Below are 19,831 nucleotides of genomic sequence, written 5' to 3' on the forward strand. Positions count from 1 at the left end.
ACAATAATTTAACATTGTAAATTATACTACTGTCGGGATTATATCTATTTTGGACACATCGCCTGTGGAACCAGGAAACAATGTTTAAATCTATTCTCTTTGGTTTTAGCTATTGTAATATAAAAATGTACCGTGCGCTTTCAATGACATACATCTAGCGAGGGGTTCAAAATTTTAACAAACAACATGCTGTATTCAAAAATTGTATGCACTCTCCCTGTCCTATTATAAAAAAGTTTTTGCTATCGTGAATTTATTACCGTATAATATTTCAATACACTTACGTACGTGTAACAACATAATTCGTGTAAATTGATAGCAGATCATTCACTTTCGCGTCTCTTAGATCCGTCAAAAGTCTAGCTTATTTTCTCTTGATAGTAGACTGCAGAATTTACTAGTTGTAGCAGGGTGTAATTAAGTCGAATACAATAAAGTATTAAATGCTTCAACGAAGCTTAACGAAGACGTAAATTTTCATTTTCAATCATTAAAATTGTTCATCGAGATAACACGATCCTAGTTTTATTATTAATTCTATCGATAAGTTTATAAAAATGTGAATGTACATAAACATCCGCAGTCTACGCGTCGCAGTGTCTCAAACGAGACACAAACAAAGAATTATTAACAATAAGATAAAGGGAAGCCCGAAACGGCCGCTACTTTTGTGGTACGAACCTCGCGGGAAATTTCGCGACAATGGATTTGATATAACAAAGCCGCTATAAGTAACATTTTCTGAACTGCAGAAAAAACTTTCAAACCACTTCCCTTTACTTTCCCCGACTAATCTGCGTGCTGCGGGATCCATTGGACACGTTATCGCGCCCGTAATAAAGTGTTCGCGCGGCGATCGTATTAGGAAAGGAAAAACAATGAAACTAATGTAACCGGCGCTTAAAACCTGCTCACAAAGACAGCGGTTCATTTTTCCTTGAAATAACCATTTTTTCTTGTTTCATCGAAGTCACTCGATTACGAAAGGATCAACCCTCGGCGAGCGGCGGCGTTACCCATCCATATTTCTCATGGGTTTTAACAAGACTCCTGAAGGACTCTTCAGCAGATCTTCTGTTGAACTCCTTGTTCGACTTAGGCTTCCTCGCTACGCGACCCTGAAATTTAAAATTAATATGCGACTGTAGAACGTTTAAATGTATCTTTATAAGACCAACAATACTTCCAGAAATAAATCATGATCCCGGGGATTTTTTCCTTTCAAGAACTGACCCGAGTACGGCTCGACAAAGTAAGATAACAGATATAACGAGCGGAAACGAGATAAATCTAGTGCGTCGAGCAGCGACGTTCAAGGTTTGTCATATTAAAGGAGACTGCAACCAACAAAAAATAATCGTACAATAAAGAAGAATTTCACTTTCTCTAATTATTTTTTCTCAGCTTATCTCTTAGTTATCCATTAGCGATAAAAATTATAAAAGCAAGACCGATGCGCATCTATTTTCTTTATTTTCACTACGGTCATTCTCTATCCTCGTCTACTTGAATGAGAACCGCCCCAAGGTCGAAACACCGTAGTGATAAAAGAGCGCGACTCGTGCAAATATAAGCGCACGAGTTTCATACATAGTCTTTACCTGTCCTTTAACGATACTGGCGGCGAACTGTGTAATAACAGCCTCGATAGTGTAAGCACTGGCCCAACCTCTCGGCGTGAGAAGTTCCATACAAATAGCACCGCCTTCCATAACGAATCCTTTCTCGATTCTAGGTGATATGACGCGCATAAAGGGCGGCGCGAAAGGGAAGTTCTCCGGGAAGACAACGTGTAAGAGGATATAAGGTATATTGAGCTCTCTCATGTCGGCAGCCAGCTCGCTCTCCGGATCGATCTTGTGCAGTCTGACGTGCCATTCGAATAAATTGTCGTTCACTAATTCCGCGGTGAAGGTGGACTCGAGCCGATGCTGGGTCTTCTGTATCTCGCCTAGCTCCTTCATTAGCCGTCGCAAGCAAACTCTTTTGTCTGGTACATCGGCGGTACCCTAAAATAGATACAGATAGATATAGCAAGAAATAAAGTAAAACGTGTTATATTGTCGCATATATTGCCGTACACTGCACAGTCTATTCAAATCAATTTAAAAAGTTTCGATTTCACGGATACTCGAATTACAGGGGTGTCTACACACGATTAACGCTAAACCTAACAAGCTCTAAACAAAGATATTTTTCTGATGAGAAATTCTGTCACGTCTACCACCTCGTCACTAATTTTTCGTAATTTACAACCGACCTGGGAATTGGGTGATCGAACCTGGTAATTTACTTTACGCTTGTAACCGTACAGGCAAGGTTATGTTTTTATGTCTTTCAGAACCCTCAGGTGTAACTGACGAAATTATCGAGCGACGATCGACTAGATCACTGTTCTTAATATGTAATAATTTTTATGCGAACATTATAGAATATTTTATGTGTTCGTCACCGCGTTATGACGGTGTTTAAAAGTTTGGAATGTTTCAGAACGATTCGAAGATATTTGAAGTAATAAAATTCGATGTAGCATAACAGCATCCCACAGAATGTCCCATCGGACTCGAAGACTTTAAATATTTTTAAATATTTTAAAATTAATTTTAGCAAATGTTAAAACTATGTCCATTAACTGCGATACATTGTTGGAAACGATAAATGAATTATACTATGCTTTATTGGTTTTTTTTCATCGTGGTGATGTTTTAATTATATCTATTACCATTTATTTTTGGTACCCAAGGTCATGCGAAGGTCACAATGTTATTAGTCGCTTTTACTGTATTACATGACGGTAACAAGAATACACGAATTTGTTTAAACAATCCTGGAATCTCGAAAATGTCATTCGCGTTACTTAAGAGACTTATCTCGCTAGATAATTTAGGTAATTAAGATTAGGTAAGGCAGACTGTACGAAGAATCGTAGAAAATATCGACGTGCATATAGGTAGTCGATAGAATAGTACCTGAGCTGGTGTTCCGCTAGATTTCTTGGACTTGAAGAAGCAAGTCCCATGATTGGAATTACCGGCAGTCGAGTTTTCGGGCAAAGCACCGTCCGATGGTGTAACCGCGTCAGGACGATGGTGTCGACTGAGAAGCCTTCTCGATGGCGAGCTCGTCGAACTGCTTGCCGCCTCCTGATCGGAAATTTTCTCGGACGACCGGAAGAATTTTCTGAACGCGGCCACAACCTTTTCCTTCGATCTCGTAGACATCGTTCGGGCACCGCTTTTCTCCGTTCTAGCACTCTGCAATTCGAATATTTTTGATCGAGTAGAGATTCGACAATTGATCTGTTAACGATCGGTTAACACTCGAGAAGGTTAATCTCCTGCAACAGTTTCAGACAAACCGAAACATGATTCCTTGGACGCTCGTTGTCCGATAACCCGCAAATATGCGGAGACATAATCGTGGAGAAAAATGAAACAGCCGAGAAACGCCGCCGAAAGGGATAAACGTCATGCCAGCGTCCGCAGCTGATTAAATTGTTATGTTCCTATCGTATGGGATTGTTCTTCTCACCCTATTTTGTGGCGTTGATCAAGATTCGCTCCAAGAGAACGGGTACGGCTTCTCGTAGAACATTTTAACGTTGCTTATCACTGAAAAAATATCACACTGTGTTTCAGGGAATTAATAATTGATGGAAGAGCTGTTGTGTATATTAGATGCGACACTATACGAGGGTGCTAGAGGCGAAAGACGCGAAGATAGAATACGGCGCAGTCTCCACCCTCATTGAACTGATCGACCGCGTTGTTCGGAAAGAGTTGCTAACTCTGTCGACCAGTGCTCCGTTATTCTCTTTTACTTTGGCTCTATGAAATATTCTATATTGAACATAGCAGTAATTCTTCATTTAACCATTCAATGAGCTATTGAACTCGTCTTATTTAAATTTATATATATAATTTAAATAAATTTGTATTTTCTTGCATTTCCGATGGGGCAAATCAAAATTAATTTTTATTCGCTAATTCAATGAAAATAAATATTTAATATAATGGGAGTTTATCGTTTATTTTGAGAGAAATATAATTAAATTAAAACATATAGAAATCAAATTATGTAAATTTTTATTCCGTAAATTTCCCCATGCTTTTAAATTTAAATCCTTTTTCCAGCTTTAGGGATATTTTATGGAAAGAAACACACGATCGACGATAGTCCTGTTCGACCATAACGATTTTATAAATTTTGATATTGATCCGATTTATATATCTGATATCAAGAGATATCGAATTTTATAACAGATTGTAACCAAGCGACCATGCTGGAGTATCAGGGAATTGATAAAAGTGTTTGAACATTTATGTGCACGTGGTTTTGTAACCAGTTGTATTAATAATTAAGTGAACACGTAGTTTAATTATTAATACAATAATCATTTATTCTTCCATGGCACCATTGTATAACAATTCAAATATCTTTTAGAGAATAAGAAAATTAAAATATTCTTTGTTAAATACACAAAGACAAGAAGGCACGACAAATACTGAATCCATGCCCATTTCAATTCCTCCCATATACTAGGTTGATAATAAATTAAACGTTCTCTGTACATTAATTCTCCACGTACTACTACTTTGTCTTGCTCGGAGAATCTACTTCGATAGATTACATGCTCGTTACTGATTTTGGCTGAAACTAAAAAGTTACAGACGTTACAATATGATATTTTATTAAATCTCGAATGGTGATCCTCCAACGAGCGATACTAACATTTTCTATTGGCATTTTGCATAAGCAATTCTTCTAACGTGTTGTCACCAAGTTCTATACTGTAATTGTGCAAGTTGTATAAACCTTGACTACTAAGGAGTCCCTTTTGCTCTAACGATAGATCTCCAAAAAATTGTACTTCTTGTACATCGTCGTTTAATACATGATTAAACACAGCAATTGATTCTACTGTTATATAAAATAGTTGCTAAAAAGAATTAAGATCACAAGTATAATAATATCTGCAGACATATTTATACAATCATTTGGATGTTGTTATCGTTATCTTTATATTGTTATCACCTTGAGTTTAAAATTAAAGAAAAGCAGAAGCATTAAATTCTTAATTGGTGTATCCGTATAAAATTGAGCCTCGAATTTTAAAATATCTTTTACTCCGTCGCTGTTCGTGTCTACCTCTTGCACCTAAAATTTTATAGACTTTATGAAATTGCAAAAGCACATAATTGGTTTATATACACATTGATAGAAAGAAATTTAGTAATAATAAAACCTTTATCAATATACAGTCATCCGTAATTTTATTTCTCTTATATGTTGCGAACACAGAACAAACTATAGGATTAATTTTATAATCCCTGTATGCTAATAACATATACTTATAATTAAATAATACATCAGGCTTCTCCGCGTACACTCGGTTCACTAAATAAAAACCTGGAAATTATAAACATTAATAGCAATAGATTACAATTCTGTTGAAATTATAGTACTTTGTTTTTTATACTTATCCGATTTTCTGTTATTCAAACGAAAACAATATTAAATAGAAGATAAATGAAATTCATTTAATTTTACTCACCTCCTGTATAACTAATAATAAAGAATGGCGTGAGAAATGATAAGATTAAAGAGATGAATACAACGAAGAAACTCAAAGAACATATTTTACTTTTATATTTATAATTGACGGAGCTTGAAAATATTTCTACCGCCGCCATATTGACGCTTCGGTTTGACAGTTGCCGAAGTGGCGGGAAAATGAAGATTCGACGAGGTTGGAATGTTTTCATTGAAAAATATGTGACAGTGAATATTTTACAAACACCAAAGTACATACATATTGTCTAAAAACTATTACATCGTAAAAAAGATAACAAAAAATATGCCAATTTAATATATCACATATAATTTTAATTTTTTACATAAGAAGACCTTTTAAAAGATCAAAGTTTTTTACCGTTAACCTCTGTTTGAGTGTATTTGTTTTAATGTAAATAATGAGCAGCGTATTTTATATAGAATATAACTATTAAAAACTCTATTACAAATAATGGACGTAGAAAAAGATGTTTGTGTACAGTTTTTGACAAAGCTAAAAGGTATGTGGAAATCATTGAATATAAATGTTTGTTAAATATAAGGCAATCATTTTTTTATACCATATATTTCACCGTTCTTTAACGTCGCTTTGCAGCAAAGGGAAAAACATACTCTGATTTTGAAAGATCGCTGAATAAATTACAAAGTTATGCAGCGTCGAAGGGCTTGGAGGACGATGTTCTGGATTTACTAATAAATGTTATTATAAATAAAGACTTAGGTACGCGTATTTTGTACATATGAAATTAAGTATTAGATTTTATTATACAAACAGATTGAAACAATTTTTTTTTCGTAGGTGCTACTAAATTAGTAAGTTTAATCAAATGTTTAGCGCCAAGGTATAAAATACCTGAAAAGACGTTTAAACAGATTACTACGTGGTGGTTGTCATCTGTGAATAGCTTACCAAATACTGTTTCTATTAATATTATACAATGGATAGTCGGTAATATATTGTCTTACATAAATATAATCGATCCTCCCATAACATAAAATAAAATACAAATTTATTTATATTTATGATTTTAGGTTTGTGGAATCATCAACTAATAAATAACAAAGTGTTGAATATATATTATAGCAACTTATTTTATATAATGCTGAAGAAAGGAAATCTGGTAATTTTGCTAGACATGTATATATACATATCTATTGTTCATCGAATAAGTTATATTTCATACAATTTCATTTTAGGAAAAGTATATAGCGCAACTTATCTATGTTTTAACCAAACCCCAAGATGTAACACGTAGAGACGTGACAAGACTGTTCAAGTTACATCAGAAATATTCTAAACCCCAGAAACATATTGTTGTATTATTATCGTAAGTAATTGTGATCGCAAGCAAAGTAACATACTCTCTTCGTCTCACATTATTTATCCACTTCCTACTTTGTATCAGTCAGTTGTTTAATTTGGTATTGCTGCATTTTTCTTCTTTTAAATAATGTCTGCTCTAATAAACAATTGTATCATTTTATATTTATCCAGTTAAATTAATTTCAGTATAATTAATCAATTATATTTTCAGTAACAGTTGATGAAGTGATTTTAAACATGTTATAACATAAAAACGAAAGCTGTAATTAACATCCTAACAAAACAGTTACCTAATGCATTTTAGATTGTTCAAATCCTACAAACCTGAATTCGTTCCTGAGAAAGTTGATTCTGTAAATCTAGAGATTGTATGGAAACCGATATCGGAGAATCTGCGAGAAATGCTGCAAAGCGCTAAGGATCGCTTAGAAATTCAGGAAACGCAGTCCAGAAACTCTAAACAATTCAATTGGAACACATTTCAGGTAATCATTTCATAAATGAGAAATTCATATGAATATAATTTATAAATGTACAGGGTATATGGTAAGGTGACATTGGTTTTTTTAAGTTGATGTAAATTTTCCGTATGTAAACATGATGTAAATTCGCAAAAAAGAGTAAACTTCGTACGACCTTCAAAGGCTAGAGTATTTAGATAAATGAATTGTCCTTGAAATTTACTATTTGCTTACATAAAGAAAAGTATACAGTTTCGTATAAAAAAACCAAGATCACCTTGAAATCTCAGAAGTACGTTTACCCAGCAAAAAAAATATATACATTTTATTCTCTCCACTTTAAAAGTTTTTGACATATTTTTAGCATGGTAAAAGAAACAAATGGGTGACACCGCTGCTACCATCTGTACAATATTTCCAAATCGGCTCTAATGTTTTTAAAGAAAAGGATACAAAAACCATTTTTGATATAATCAAGTAAATAATTAATATAAATGTTTCATATTATTTGGTACAACTATATTGTATGTAACGAATTATTTTAGCGAAGAAGATTTGGGAAAATCGTACTTCAACTTGGAATTACCGATTACCGCAATATCACTTTTAGCTAATACAGCCGGATATCATCTCCTTACGTACGCAGATTTTCATTATCAAAGTAGATTTGCTTACAATCTTTATAATACTTTAATGAGAGGTATACAATATAGTATTGATTGACTTTTTATTTTTATAAAAGTACTCAATTACAACGATACTTTTATTGTAGCGTTGATTCTGGAAAGCGAGAAATTTTCTGAGAAAGAAGTGAATAATTTGCTCGACATGACTGTTCAATTCTTGCGGTACATGCAGCAGGGTGTGCTTGTTGTTAGCCGGTTCCTCGGTGAATACCTTTATTTTAATACAGGAGACTATCAGTCGAAGATACTGGCTTTATTACAATGGATGACATTGGTATCTGTTAGCGGTATGTTTTCAATGAAACGATATTATATTCGTGTTATAATTACCCATATTGTGAAAACGTAATACTTACAGACTTGCAAGAAAAATTGTTGGTGCACTTAAAAAACATGTATTATGAATCTTCATTGAAAGGAAAATGCGAAATCATCGAAACATTAAGGATACTGACCAGAAACTTGGTACATAAAATAATTAATTATATTTCCTCTCTCTTTTTATAGAATTTAATGACTATCAGCAAAACTAAAATTATTTATTGCAGTTTGTTAATCATGGATTTGAGGAACGTCATCGAGGAAAGTCAGCCCCATTTCTGAAGCAAGCTCCAGTGGATAATTTAGAAGATATTATGGCTGTTCTTACAGAATTTGTTAAAGATCTTATTGTGACTGGTTTAAATATTCATGTTTATGATACTTTACTACTTTCAGAAGCTTTGTTATTTTATGAACAGGTACGCATAGAATTAAGTAGTATGGCAATTAAGAACAGATTTATGTCAGTACATTAAGCAATATAGTAAAGTTTGATATCATTACATTTTTCATTTTAACACACGATAACTCAGGTTTGTAATTTGGAAACCCGTAGTACAACATTGTCGTTAACATTAGCACCACCAGCAGTAATATATGGTGGTTTCCTTGCACCAAGTTGTGCAACTTTATCAAGAACTTGTAAATTATTATTAAGGTATGTCGTCATCTATAAACTTTAATTCTTATATATTTCCAGATTTATTTTATTAATGTAAGAATTTTCATAGGTATCATCAAAGGAGTATAAAATTACAAAAAGAGCGACATCAACATAACTTATTGCAAATAAGAAGTATTAGAACGATATCTATTTATATTCAAGATATTATAAATGCATTCTGGCGTGACAAGGTGGGTAACGCAAGCAATATAAATCATGAAATAACCAATTTGAATGCATATAAAAATTTAAAAAGATGTTCTGCCTCATCTTTTTCGTATTTACGTAAATTTTAATGATTTTTAGACATTTATCAAACGAGAAAATAAATGCTTCTTAAGTTCCTTCCCGAAGAAAGTATTAGATGATTTGGACTTTTGTAACTTAAATCGTCTCTTAAATGTTAGTAATCATTGTGCTATTTTACCTTGTAAAAGCGTACTATGCAAAAGTGGACTTGGGATTAACACAAAAGTGGTAAGAATTAATTTTTATATGCGTATACAGGATTAATATAGCTCATTAAAGAAATATTATAGTTTATAATATTTGTCGTTAATTCTGAAACTTTCTTTTAGGATTCTGAATGCATGTGTTTACATTATTATCCAATTATATACGAATTCATTAAGACTTTTAAAAGTTCATGAACACTTACTACTTTCTACATAACTATAACGAATTGTAAGTTAAATGTAATTAATTAATATTATATGAAACATAACGAATATGGTAAGAACATTAATTATCGCTATTACTTTTAGAGATACGAGATAATTATGTTGATAAAAGTCTGGAGTCGCAAGATGTCAAAATTATTTTATTTTTTTAATGACATATGTTTAGCCATTGATCTTTGTACAATTTCAGTAATTTAAGTAATAAAATAGCCAAAATGATCGAAGTTATTATTCCATTCTACATATTACTAAAGTATTGCAATTTATTTTAGTTTTACAATGTTTATAATAAATAAGGTCCACGCACGTAAGACACGTTTGTATTCATTAATTGTTGCATTTTATTTTTTTTTTCGATTTACATACAAACTTGCCATTTACAATTCATTTAACAGTCTTTAATACATATTTACCTAACAAAAAATTATATATAAATTATGAATACCTTGGGCTCGTACCTTACAAGCTACAGTTTTTTTTTTACAAGTTTTTTTTGTCAGTTGATTTTAGCGACGTCATGCATTGAAAAGTTTAATTCATTGGACACATTGCGGTAGATTGACTATAATCAATTGCTTTCTTCCGTTTTTCTATATCATTTTTAAAAGTAATGATTCGATAGTTACATGTTTCCTTGTTTAGATTGTTTTAAGATAGCGAGCGTGAACATCTTCTGATTTAATAATTTATAATTCTCCATCAATAGTGCTTAAATACACATTGCTTCTAAATGAGGCCACATATTAATGCAGTATTCTTTTTTTACTACTAAACGTAGACGTGTTGTCTTATTAGCTAGTTAACTTTACTATTATGTAACGTATATAATATATTTTACTCTATATTACTATTGTTAATACGTGAAGGATAACATTAATTAGTTATAAATAAAATAAAACGATCTGTTTGTACGCGAAGTTAAATGAAAATCTAGAAATTATGATTATACCGAATATTTCTGTAAATTTTTCGAATACAAACCCGCTGTAATATTTGAAAATGATTGTTATATTGATAGTTCAGTGATCCAATTATACTATGCATCGAAATGGATAAGTAGATTATGTTTAATTACTAAACTAAAGAAGCAGAATTTATTGTAAATACTGATATAAACAATATGCTATTATTATTTAATAAATATTACACGATGTTAACACATTCTTGTACATTATCTTTCATTTACTATGAACTGATGTAACTACATGATAATGTATGTTATTATATCAATAAAAAAAAAACAACTCAACATTGAAAAAAGTTTTTATATGTGCAATAAAACATGAAGAACTTATTTGTCAATAATAATCAACAGTTCATCCCTTTTCTTTTAGGTAAACAGAACATATTGTCATTTAATTTGTATGGATCATTCGTATCTGTGAAATTTTGTTTCATATTGCATTCTTTAAAGATTTACACAGATGTAAGAATACACCTATTGTTTATATTTATATATATAAAAATGTGCCTATCGATAAAATATACTATGAAATTATATTTTACTATTCATCCATTATTCATTTATTAATAATTATGACTATAAATTTACATCTAAGAATTGACAGAGAATGTTCACCTCTACCAAAATTGCTAACAAATTAATTTTTCTATTTTCGTAGAAGATTAATTCCAATTCTGAAGAAATTCGATTCTTTCATTTTACTGGGAGCACAAGCACTGTCTGGAATTGCATCTAAAATTTGATCAATCTTGAGCAATGTATTCATGTTACCTATACTAGATTAAATTGTAACATGTTTTTTATAAACTGTCTTTGGTGTACGCATATTTTCAGACTAGAAAGTAGCAGTGTTACAAGGCCTGGAATGTGAAATTCTATTTAGAAACATACAATTTAATGAACTCAATAAACATGTACATTACTTTTTAAATATTCGAACGCTTTTGTTTCTCCGGTAGAGTAATTATAAAATTTCCATGAAAATAAATCGTATACGCGAAACACATAAGCAAAACTGATTTTCCCAATTATAGGCAATTCCAACCACGTATTAAAAAATATTAAAGTTTTTTTCATCAAGTTCAATGAAGATAGAGACAATTGTATTCCTTTATGCTTATGCTGTATCCGTGAGGTATAGATTATAAGGATTAGCATCGAATATAAGGACAGTGGATAAATTATGACGTGATATTAAAAAAAAAAAAAAAGAAATCCATTTCGTAGGCAGAAAATGCTCATTAAGAAACTACAATGGTACTATTTTATTGTCATGAATTTGAAAAATCATTGAAATCAATGAGTTTAATTAAACTATTGAAGAAATGTACAAAATAGATAGCATTAGTCATAGTCTGATTGGCAGTTATACATACAATCATAATAAACAGTGGCATTGTTAAAACTTAATCTAAATTACATATAATACTACTAAGATCACTGCAGTTCCATGCTGACACTAAGTTGAATTTGAATACAAATTCATCTATAACTTTTTCTTTTTTCTAAATCTTTTAATATACATCGTTTAAATAAGATATGCATCGCATAGACTTATTTAAAGACAATAATAAACAGCGTAATGGTAGGTGTTGGAATATCCATTTTTTGTAGTTCATTATTGCATTTAAGAGTAACTAGTAAAACTGGCAGTTTATGACAATAGAAAAACTTGTAAAGCAATAATATGCGGAAATTAACTATTTCTCGTTTGCAAACTATTGAAGAAGGCAGATTTAAGTTTAAGGTCTCTACATGAAGATAATATATGATTCCTAATCGTGATAACAATAGCCTTTATTCCATATAAAAAAATAAACATTTCTGTACTTCATGCATACAATCGTACAGCGACGCTAAGAAATTAATTCACTGAACTAACAGTTATCACAATGTGTATATTTCACAACATTATAACACAAAAACACATTTTTCACAATGTAAGTAATGACCAGTGTGTGCGCGTTACTATTACATAGGATTTGTATGTGATTTACATAATGCAATTCGAATTAGTCTTGTACTTGTAAAAGATATGTCATTAACGATTTCCCTAATTTGTTCTTCCATTACGTTCTGAAATTCAATTAATTCAATGAAATAATGAGAAATCTGTTGTAACTTTTAAAATTTCTTGAAAAAGTCTGAATATTCGTAATCAATGAATAATTTTAAGAACACATAATTTGTACGTATTCTAAAATCGTTAACATATATATTTATTTAAACAAGATATATAAAATTAATGAGAAAGAAATCGTCATGTTGCTATGGTATAAATTAAACTTAATTCATATTTAATATACTTAATTTAAATATCTGATTTATTCAATTTGAATCCAATGATACTTTTGTTTTCAACGTATGAAACATTAGTACAAACGTATACTGTGCAATTACATGTTGTTCAGTTTTATACCATTTTCAGAGAATTATACAAAAAAAACTTGATTAAATTAAACATTTCGATTTGCTGTAATTTCGTAATCGCATTCGCATTGCTCCGGTCTTAAATATGATACGATCCTCGTTTCTATGTTATTTGATATTACATGTTTGTTCAAGTTCGAATACTTCTAATTTTTGCGTTGAATATATTATAGGCAGTGATCATAGCTTCTTTATTAAAAAAAAAAGTTGTGTAATATATAAACAATAAATTATGAAAACGTGAAAAATTCTATCAAGCTCACGGTGTACGAATATTATCTTGTATGGCACGAGGTACAGATTAATCTTTATTGTATTATATCGGAAAGTATTGCCAGTATGTTTTTTGTGACACACGCATACTTGTGATATACGAAAAGGAATCATAAATCATATTTATGCAACAAATATAAAGTACACATTTCACTTATTAATTCTTAGAAAATATACAACTATTTTGTGTACTAGTCTAGATGTTCGAATCGTTCCATTTACCAGTATACATATTTTACGTAAGTCCATACTATTGTACTTAAATAATTAAAAGGTAGTCGAAAAATGATTTTCTCTTACATTATACCGTTTGTGTATAAAATTTCGCTTCACATATATTTGTAATTCATATTATTAAACAGAACTTAAAAATAACTTTATATCAGTCCAAGCGTCTCGTATTTAAAACATATTAGATTGTAATCATTGAATACTTCAATAAAGTCGATAAGAACGGAAAAGAAATAGTATAATATTTGCTTCACAAAATAATAATATAAAATGATATCGAAGATGATATAATTCAAATGCACTTATCGTCATGAGGATACTGCAAGTGACAAATAAATAAGAGCTTACATCGTAAATGATTAATATGTATAGGAAACGATAGGTAATATATGACTTTATTCTATTGTATTTCTTTAAACTTCCATTGCAATTCTCAAAAAGTAGAATGAAAAATAGTTTTAACAAAAATATTATAACTTATTTTAAGTTCTTTGTTTCTTTAACAATAGTAATGAAAGATTGAACAAAGAAAATATTCCCAATTAAGATTTTTGTTCTTATGAAAATACAAGTATAAATAAGGAAACCAAATTGTAGTACTATGTGTTCGGGTTTGCATGATTTTGCAGGTGATTACCGATCAAATTAAAAATAAATTTTACATACTTTCTATCTTGTCTTGCAGAAATAGTAAGAAAATTCAATTTGAAATCATTTTCATTATTTCTGAGAACGATCTTTCCGTAGTCGTAACATAACTTAAAATAATGATTTTGAAATATTCTTACATCCACTGAAACGTGTCATTGTAGTACAAAAGCTAATAATTATAATGAACAAAATTTTCAGCTTCTTAGATGCCACTTTGATCACTTTGCCTCAAATTTTGAACATCTATCTTTGGCACAGTATGTTAATTAAGCAAAAATAGATTACATCTATGAGTAGAAAGAAGTAGCACAAAAGACAGAAAGAATGTACACACTTTTGATTGCCGCCACAATACTTTTGATACATAATCGTATTGATTACATATAATCAGAAACTTTAGAAGCGTGTATTCTTTCGTCGCCTAAATCATAAAGGAGTATACTTACAAAACAAGTCCGTAGCAGAACTGTTTTTTTAATTACTTAAATGTACTAAGTTTTGTCACAGAAAAAAAAAAATGAGGAAAGAAAATATTTGAAACAAACGTTCGAAAATTGTTCGCTAAACAAAACGATTATATGTATAACATTATTTTGTAACATATTTAATATTTATATGTACACAGATGCATATATTCATAGATAAATGTATCTATGTACATATACATACTGTTAATGAAAGTATATTACGACAATATTGTTTCGACAATGGTATTCAGTTCGATTCAATATCAATTTAACCATAATTAAATCACGCATGCGTGAACATTTGTTCTGGCACTCACACATTGTCTTTTCACTAAGAGAAAAACGAATGCTTCACTTCACTCTTTATGATAACACTTTTGTACACAGAGAAGTGCGTATCTATTTTTCAAAGAACAAGATATAACAGTTCCACAATTAACAAAAGAGTGGCAAAAGAAACAGATCAGTCCCAGCTGGCATCGCTCTCAGCCTCTTCGACTTCCTCTTCTTCTTCCGAAAATATGGTGTCATATACATAATCTGGGTCGTGTAGGAACTCATCGTGATTTCTTTTGTTCAGACCCATTCTACGTTTCTTTGTCGCGACCGCAAGTTCATCTTCTGCTGTTCTTTCTTTACGAAACTCATAGACTAGTGGATAGATGTATTCGATCGCTGCCTGAACAGCGGCAACATTAGGAGCTGCAACATCAATTAGAATATATTCAGTAATGGGAGATGGTCAAATCGAGAAATGGATATGAAAAGTAAATTGAATAAAATCGAACTTAATATCTTTTACTTTTTTAATATCGTCGATAGAAATTTGGAATAAGTACTGATACAAACCAGTTACAGTAACACTGCCTGTAGAAAATATTTTCAGAGTAGCTTTTGGTTCTTTTAACTTGTATGTGACACCAGGATGCAATTCTGGTTCGTAGCTACATGTGATAAAAATTGTTAATAGATATTTACAAAGTAATTATAATATTATAAGTAACTATGAGCTCTCTTCTGCAATATCGATATATATAAACTAAGTACACTTACTCTGCATTTTCCTTGTGATATAATGAAAATGATGTTATCTTGATTGCAAAAGGCATACAACATGTACCTAACACATTAACCACCCTGTAATTGTTAAATCGCACTTTGAATCCAAGTTTCTGCAGCGAACGAGCAAATCTTCTTGCTGCTATCTTCGCTTGGACTTCACTGGTCGCGCCAGTGCATGTTACTTTACCAGAAGACCATATAGAAGCGGTAGTATAAGGTCTTCTTAATTTCATTGTTATCATCTATAACAGTGCATACACATGCAAAGAATAACTGCTACTGAATATTACAGAAATAAACACAAATTACATACATATATTGTTTCATCATATTTTATGAATAATATTCTTCTTACTACTTAGTTACTCTACGATTCAAGACATTTAATCGTAAACTAGCATCTTTACTCAATAGAATAAGTAGAAAATTTGAATTGCTGTACGACATTAAAGAGTTTCATGATTTAATAATGTAAACAAACTCAAGAGCAACCAATTTTATTCATTTAAAAAAAGTCACAATTTTTTTTATTAATTATGAAAAATGAAGAATGTTATACACAAAGTATAGTAACGTATAGAAGAATGTTCAATGAAAGTTATTTTATAACTTTTGCTGAAAAATTCCGATAAAGAATTGTTCTTTGACTGCTTTGTTACATATAATTTTTTGTACGAAAACTTATATCGCTACAATCCGTATACATAAATTGTCACTGTTAAATTTTCTAAACGTATTATATAAATTCTTTGTCACAGAGGTAAACAAGATTATTTTGAAACATACCCCATTCTCCCTTCTATATTCCACATTAGATCCGTTAAGCGCAATTTCTCGTAAATTTAAATGACACCTAACACTGAAGCTGCATACTACATTATTAATAACAATATCCAGTTCGCGGGGTTCTTGTTCAGGTGGATCCATGTAAGGTTGGATTTGCCCATCAAACAGTCTTTCATCTTTCTCTTCTTTACATATGCCTGTATTATCTAAATTATTTACACCTTCTACATGATTTATCGTGTTCGTTAAAGGTTTCATGCCATTCTTTTGAATAGCAGTTGCCATAATATATACCTGAAAACATAAAAGCGTTGCCTTCTATCACTTTTATTATATCAAACGAAAAGATTAATTTGTTTCTTAACGTCTTTCTAACAATCGTATATTTTTAATATTTAACAGTATTTCCGTAAAGAACTCTTAACAATTGTAGTCTTGTTTTTCTTCACTAAAATTAACTTCAATTTCAATGTAAGCAATACTTTTTCATTAAAATTAGTTAAACGAATGGACTGTCAATAAATCTACTGTTACAATCTCTGATCTAGATAGGTAATCTCTATATTCCTTGACGATTAATTTATATGATAAATAATATCGTACTAAAGTTTTTTTTTTTAAATTAGCAGTTATTTTATTCTCGTAAATATATAGAAAAACGACGAATCTGAAAAGCTACGTGAAAAGTGATGTTTGGAAAAAGTATTGTTAGCGGAAAATGATAGGTGCCAGATAGAAATTGGAACTATTGTTTCGCCGATTAACAAAAAAAAAAATTCGCGAGAATTTGTCTGGTTAGATGATCGTATCAGAATCATTGACACTGTACGACTATGAAATTTCTACGAAGCGTGGGAACACTGATGATTCGAACACTATCATTAGTTTAACGAAACAGGGAGCTCCCCGTGCCGAATCAAACTAATACTTGGTGAAATAGTTTTTGGAACCGATACATCGTCAGAATAGAGAAACATTTTCGTGAAATAGCGATTTATAAATATACCCTCGTATAGAATGAAATTACGAGGAAGTCTTTGTCGCGCGAATAACAATAAATCCGGAATGTTCTCTGTAATACAAAGTAAAATGACAGTAGCAAAAGTTGTAAAGCACGGATCGCTGTGTCGTCGAGTATTAAATGCCAATGGTGTTAAATGAAAAGGTTAAGATATCGGGGTATACCGGTGGAAAGAAAGGAAACTGTACTCACGTGTGACTATGATGTGTGCTTCCGTTATGTTTTAATTAATGATAACTTCTTTGTTGACAAGTATTAACGGAACACAAAGTTAGCTCAATAACCAGTGCCATTGTTTTCGGCCATCTTCACTAGACTGGCTACTAATCCGAGTCACGGACGTGACAATGATACATAAATGGGAATACTCATTGATGAAACGCGTATGCGGATCATTCCATTCTTCATTTTCAATTTCATTTAACTACAATTCACAGGGTACTCTCTTCTATAAAAGATTAAATACTAAACGTTTTCTCTTGCCTAGTTTATAAAAGTAACAATCAAAATATGTTGATAAATGTATGTATTTATATATCTATAATATGCATATCGTACGTACGTGTAAAATTCATTCGAATTGTATTTTATGTAGTTTTGTAATTTCGATTGTCTCGATGAAAGCAATATTTTCAGAATATATTTTATGAGTATCGTTAAAAGAAATCGAATTCCCAATCACATTTGACTATTATGTATTTGGATCTCCAACGTGAAAAATATCGATATTCAATATCAATAAATCCATGCAATGAATATACACATGAAATACAAATACGATTTAGCGATAGAGTTCCACTATCTATGCTTAACGTATAACCACTGTTTTTCTCTCTATTTTATATACACGTAATATAATATGTAATGGTTTCTGGTCGCAGCTTGATCAGTTAGGGAAGACGGGAATGGAAATTGATTCGCTTTCATTGGCTTACAATTTCCTATCGAAACAGTATCACAGCTTGTGTAAAGCACGAAAGTACTACAGTGTAGTATAAATCCTATTCCTGATCGTACCTCCAGGTCGCAACTTGATCCGTTAATATAGAAATTTTCTTTGTTTCGATTGGCTGACGATTCACTGTTGAAACAGGATTCATTGCGAATTGGATGGACAAGTAAAATGATAAATATGCGCACATCATTTTGAATGAGAATGAAAAGCGCGCAGGACTATGCCCCGTTAGTATTATAGAGTCTAAAATCTACGCGTGAAAATAAGAATAGAAAAGGAAGAAAGCGGTTTCAGTGTCCTGGTCCCATCAGTGGACTCATCGGTAATGCAGTCTAGCGGCTCCTTCCTTAAATGCAGGGATTTGGTAAAACGATTAATGGCCGTATATATACAAATTTGCGCGGTTTGTATAACTAGCGAGAAAACTACCCCTCTGCTGGCGAGCATTGAAAGTAGTCGATACAGGGTTAAACTGGCTCGCACATTCCCACCATTTCATCGCGCATCCAATTCGCAACGAATCAAGTCCCGGCAGCGAATCGTTAACCAATCGGAGCAAAGAAAATTTCTATATGGACCCTCGCTAACAAATCAAGTCGCGGCATAGTTACTACACGCAACTTGCATTACTTTTCCCCACAGAGTTACGGGGGAAAGACCGGAGCGTGCTGACGACACTGCCATTGGGAATTACCTTTGAAATCTATTGACATTGTCTAATCGCATTTGTGATTTCTTGTCTCCACGATCCTGTAGCACATTTCAGACCAGTCTCTTAAAACACTCTATCGCGGTCAGGTTAATTTCGAACTTTGATGTCGACAATTACTTTTTATGAATTCTATTTTAATTATTCAAGATTAACTTAATTAGAGAATTTGGAGTCATTGTTGAGAATACGTAGATTTTATTTTAGATCGAATTTAATTTAAAAAACTGAAAATATATTCTCACGGCATTGATAGAACTAGAATTTAGAGATTCAGATTATTATCATGAAAAACTAAAGTGCTCTTCTAGAACTGAAGCAAGTAATTTGTAGAATATAATATGTATATCGCTTAAAACAATTAGGAAATACTGTAGAACAGTTATGACAAAGAAATACAAATACAACATCCTGTACAAATGTAGATTGCTTGTAAATTGTTACAATTGCCTAAATTTATTTGTATGTTATCAAGCTAACAGGATTTGTCTGTATCTGTTGTACAATATGTAATTGCAATTGCTTGTAATTACATGTATCAATTAAAGGAAAATATCTCCTAACTCTTTTGA

At 31.5% G+C, this 19,831-nt stretch overlaps 3 protein-coding genes across 3 annotated transcripts; 1 reads left to right on the forward strand and 2 right to left on the reverse strand.

Annotated features, from left to right (window-relative positions):
• Positions 1-56: 56 nt before the first annotated feature.
• Positions 57-5,699, reverse strand: LOC144472352 (uncharacterized). Its single transcript, XM_078185350.1, has 6 exons — positions 5,555-5,699; positions 5,246-5,409; positions 5,035-5,157; positions 2,970-3,254; positions 1,602-2,009; positions 57-1,118 (listed from the first exon to the last, which is right to left on the reverse strand). The coding sequence occupies exons 1-6, from the start codon at positions 5,691-5,693 to the stop codon at positions 990-992; spliced, it is 1,248 nt and encodes a 415-aa protein (XP_078041476.1). The 5' UTR covers positions 5,694-5,699; the 3' UTR covers positions 57-989.
• A 35-nt stretch (positions 5,700-5,734) lies between these two features.
• Positions 5,735-9,943, forward strand: LOC144472705 (centromere protein I). Its single transcript, XM_078186019.1, has 16 exons — positions 5,735-6,074; positions 6,170-6,295; positions 6,374-6,523; positions 6,607-6,695; positions 6,772-6,902; positions 7,203-7,383; positions 7,724-7,836; positions 7,905-8,059; positions 8,132-8,332; positions 8,404-8,510; positions 8,594-8,785; positions 8,900-9,024; positions 9,098-9,221; positions 9,337-9,507; positions 9,609-9,714; positions 9,795-9,943. The coding sequence occupies exons 1-15, from the start codon at positions 6,026-6,028 to the stop codon at positions 9,678-9,680; spliced, it is 1,986 nt and encodes a 661-aa protein (XP_078042145.1). The 5' UTR covers positions 5,735-6,025; the 3' UTR covers positions 9,681-9,714; positions 9,795-9,943.
• A 74-nt stretch (positions 9,944-10,017) lies between these two features.
• Trf2 (TATA box binding protein-related factor 2) lies at positions 10,018-17,901 on the reverse strand. Its single transcript, XM_078186018.1, has 5 exons — positions 17,788-17,901; positions 16,575-16,868; positions 15,780-16,030; positions 15,576-15,670; positions 10,018-15,428 (listed from the first exon to the last, which is right to left on the reverse strand). The coding sequence occupies exons 2-5, from the start codon at positions 16,857-16,859 to the stop codon at positions 15,190-15,192; spliced, it is 870 nt and encodes a 289-aa protein (XP_078042144.1). The 5' UTR covers positions 16,860-16,868; positions 17,788-17,901; the 3' UTR covers positions 10,018-15,189.
• Positions 17,902-19,831: the final 1,930 nt, after the last annotated feature.

Source organism: Augochlora pura, chromosome 7 (genome assembly GCF_028453695.1).
Source record: "Augochlora pura isolate Apur16 chromosome 7, APUR_v2.2.1, whole genome shotgun sequence".
NCBI lineage: Eukaryota > Metazoa > Arthropoda > Insecta > Hymenoptera > Halictidae > Augochlora > Augochlora pura.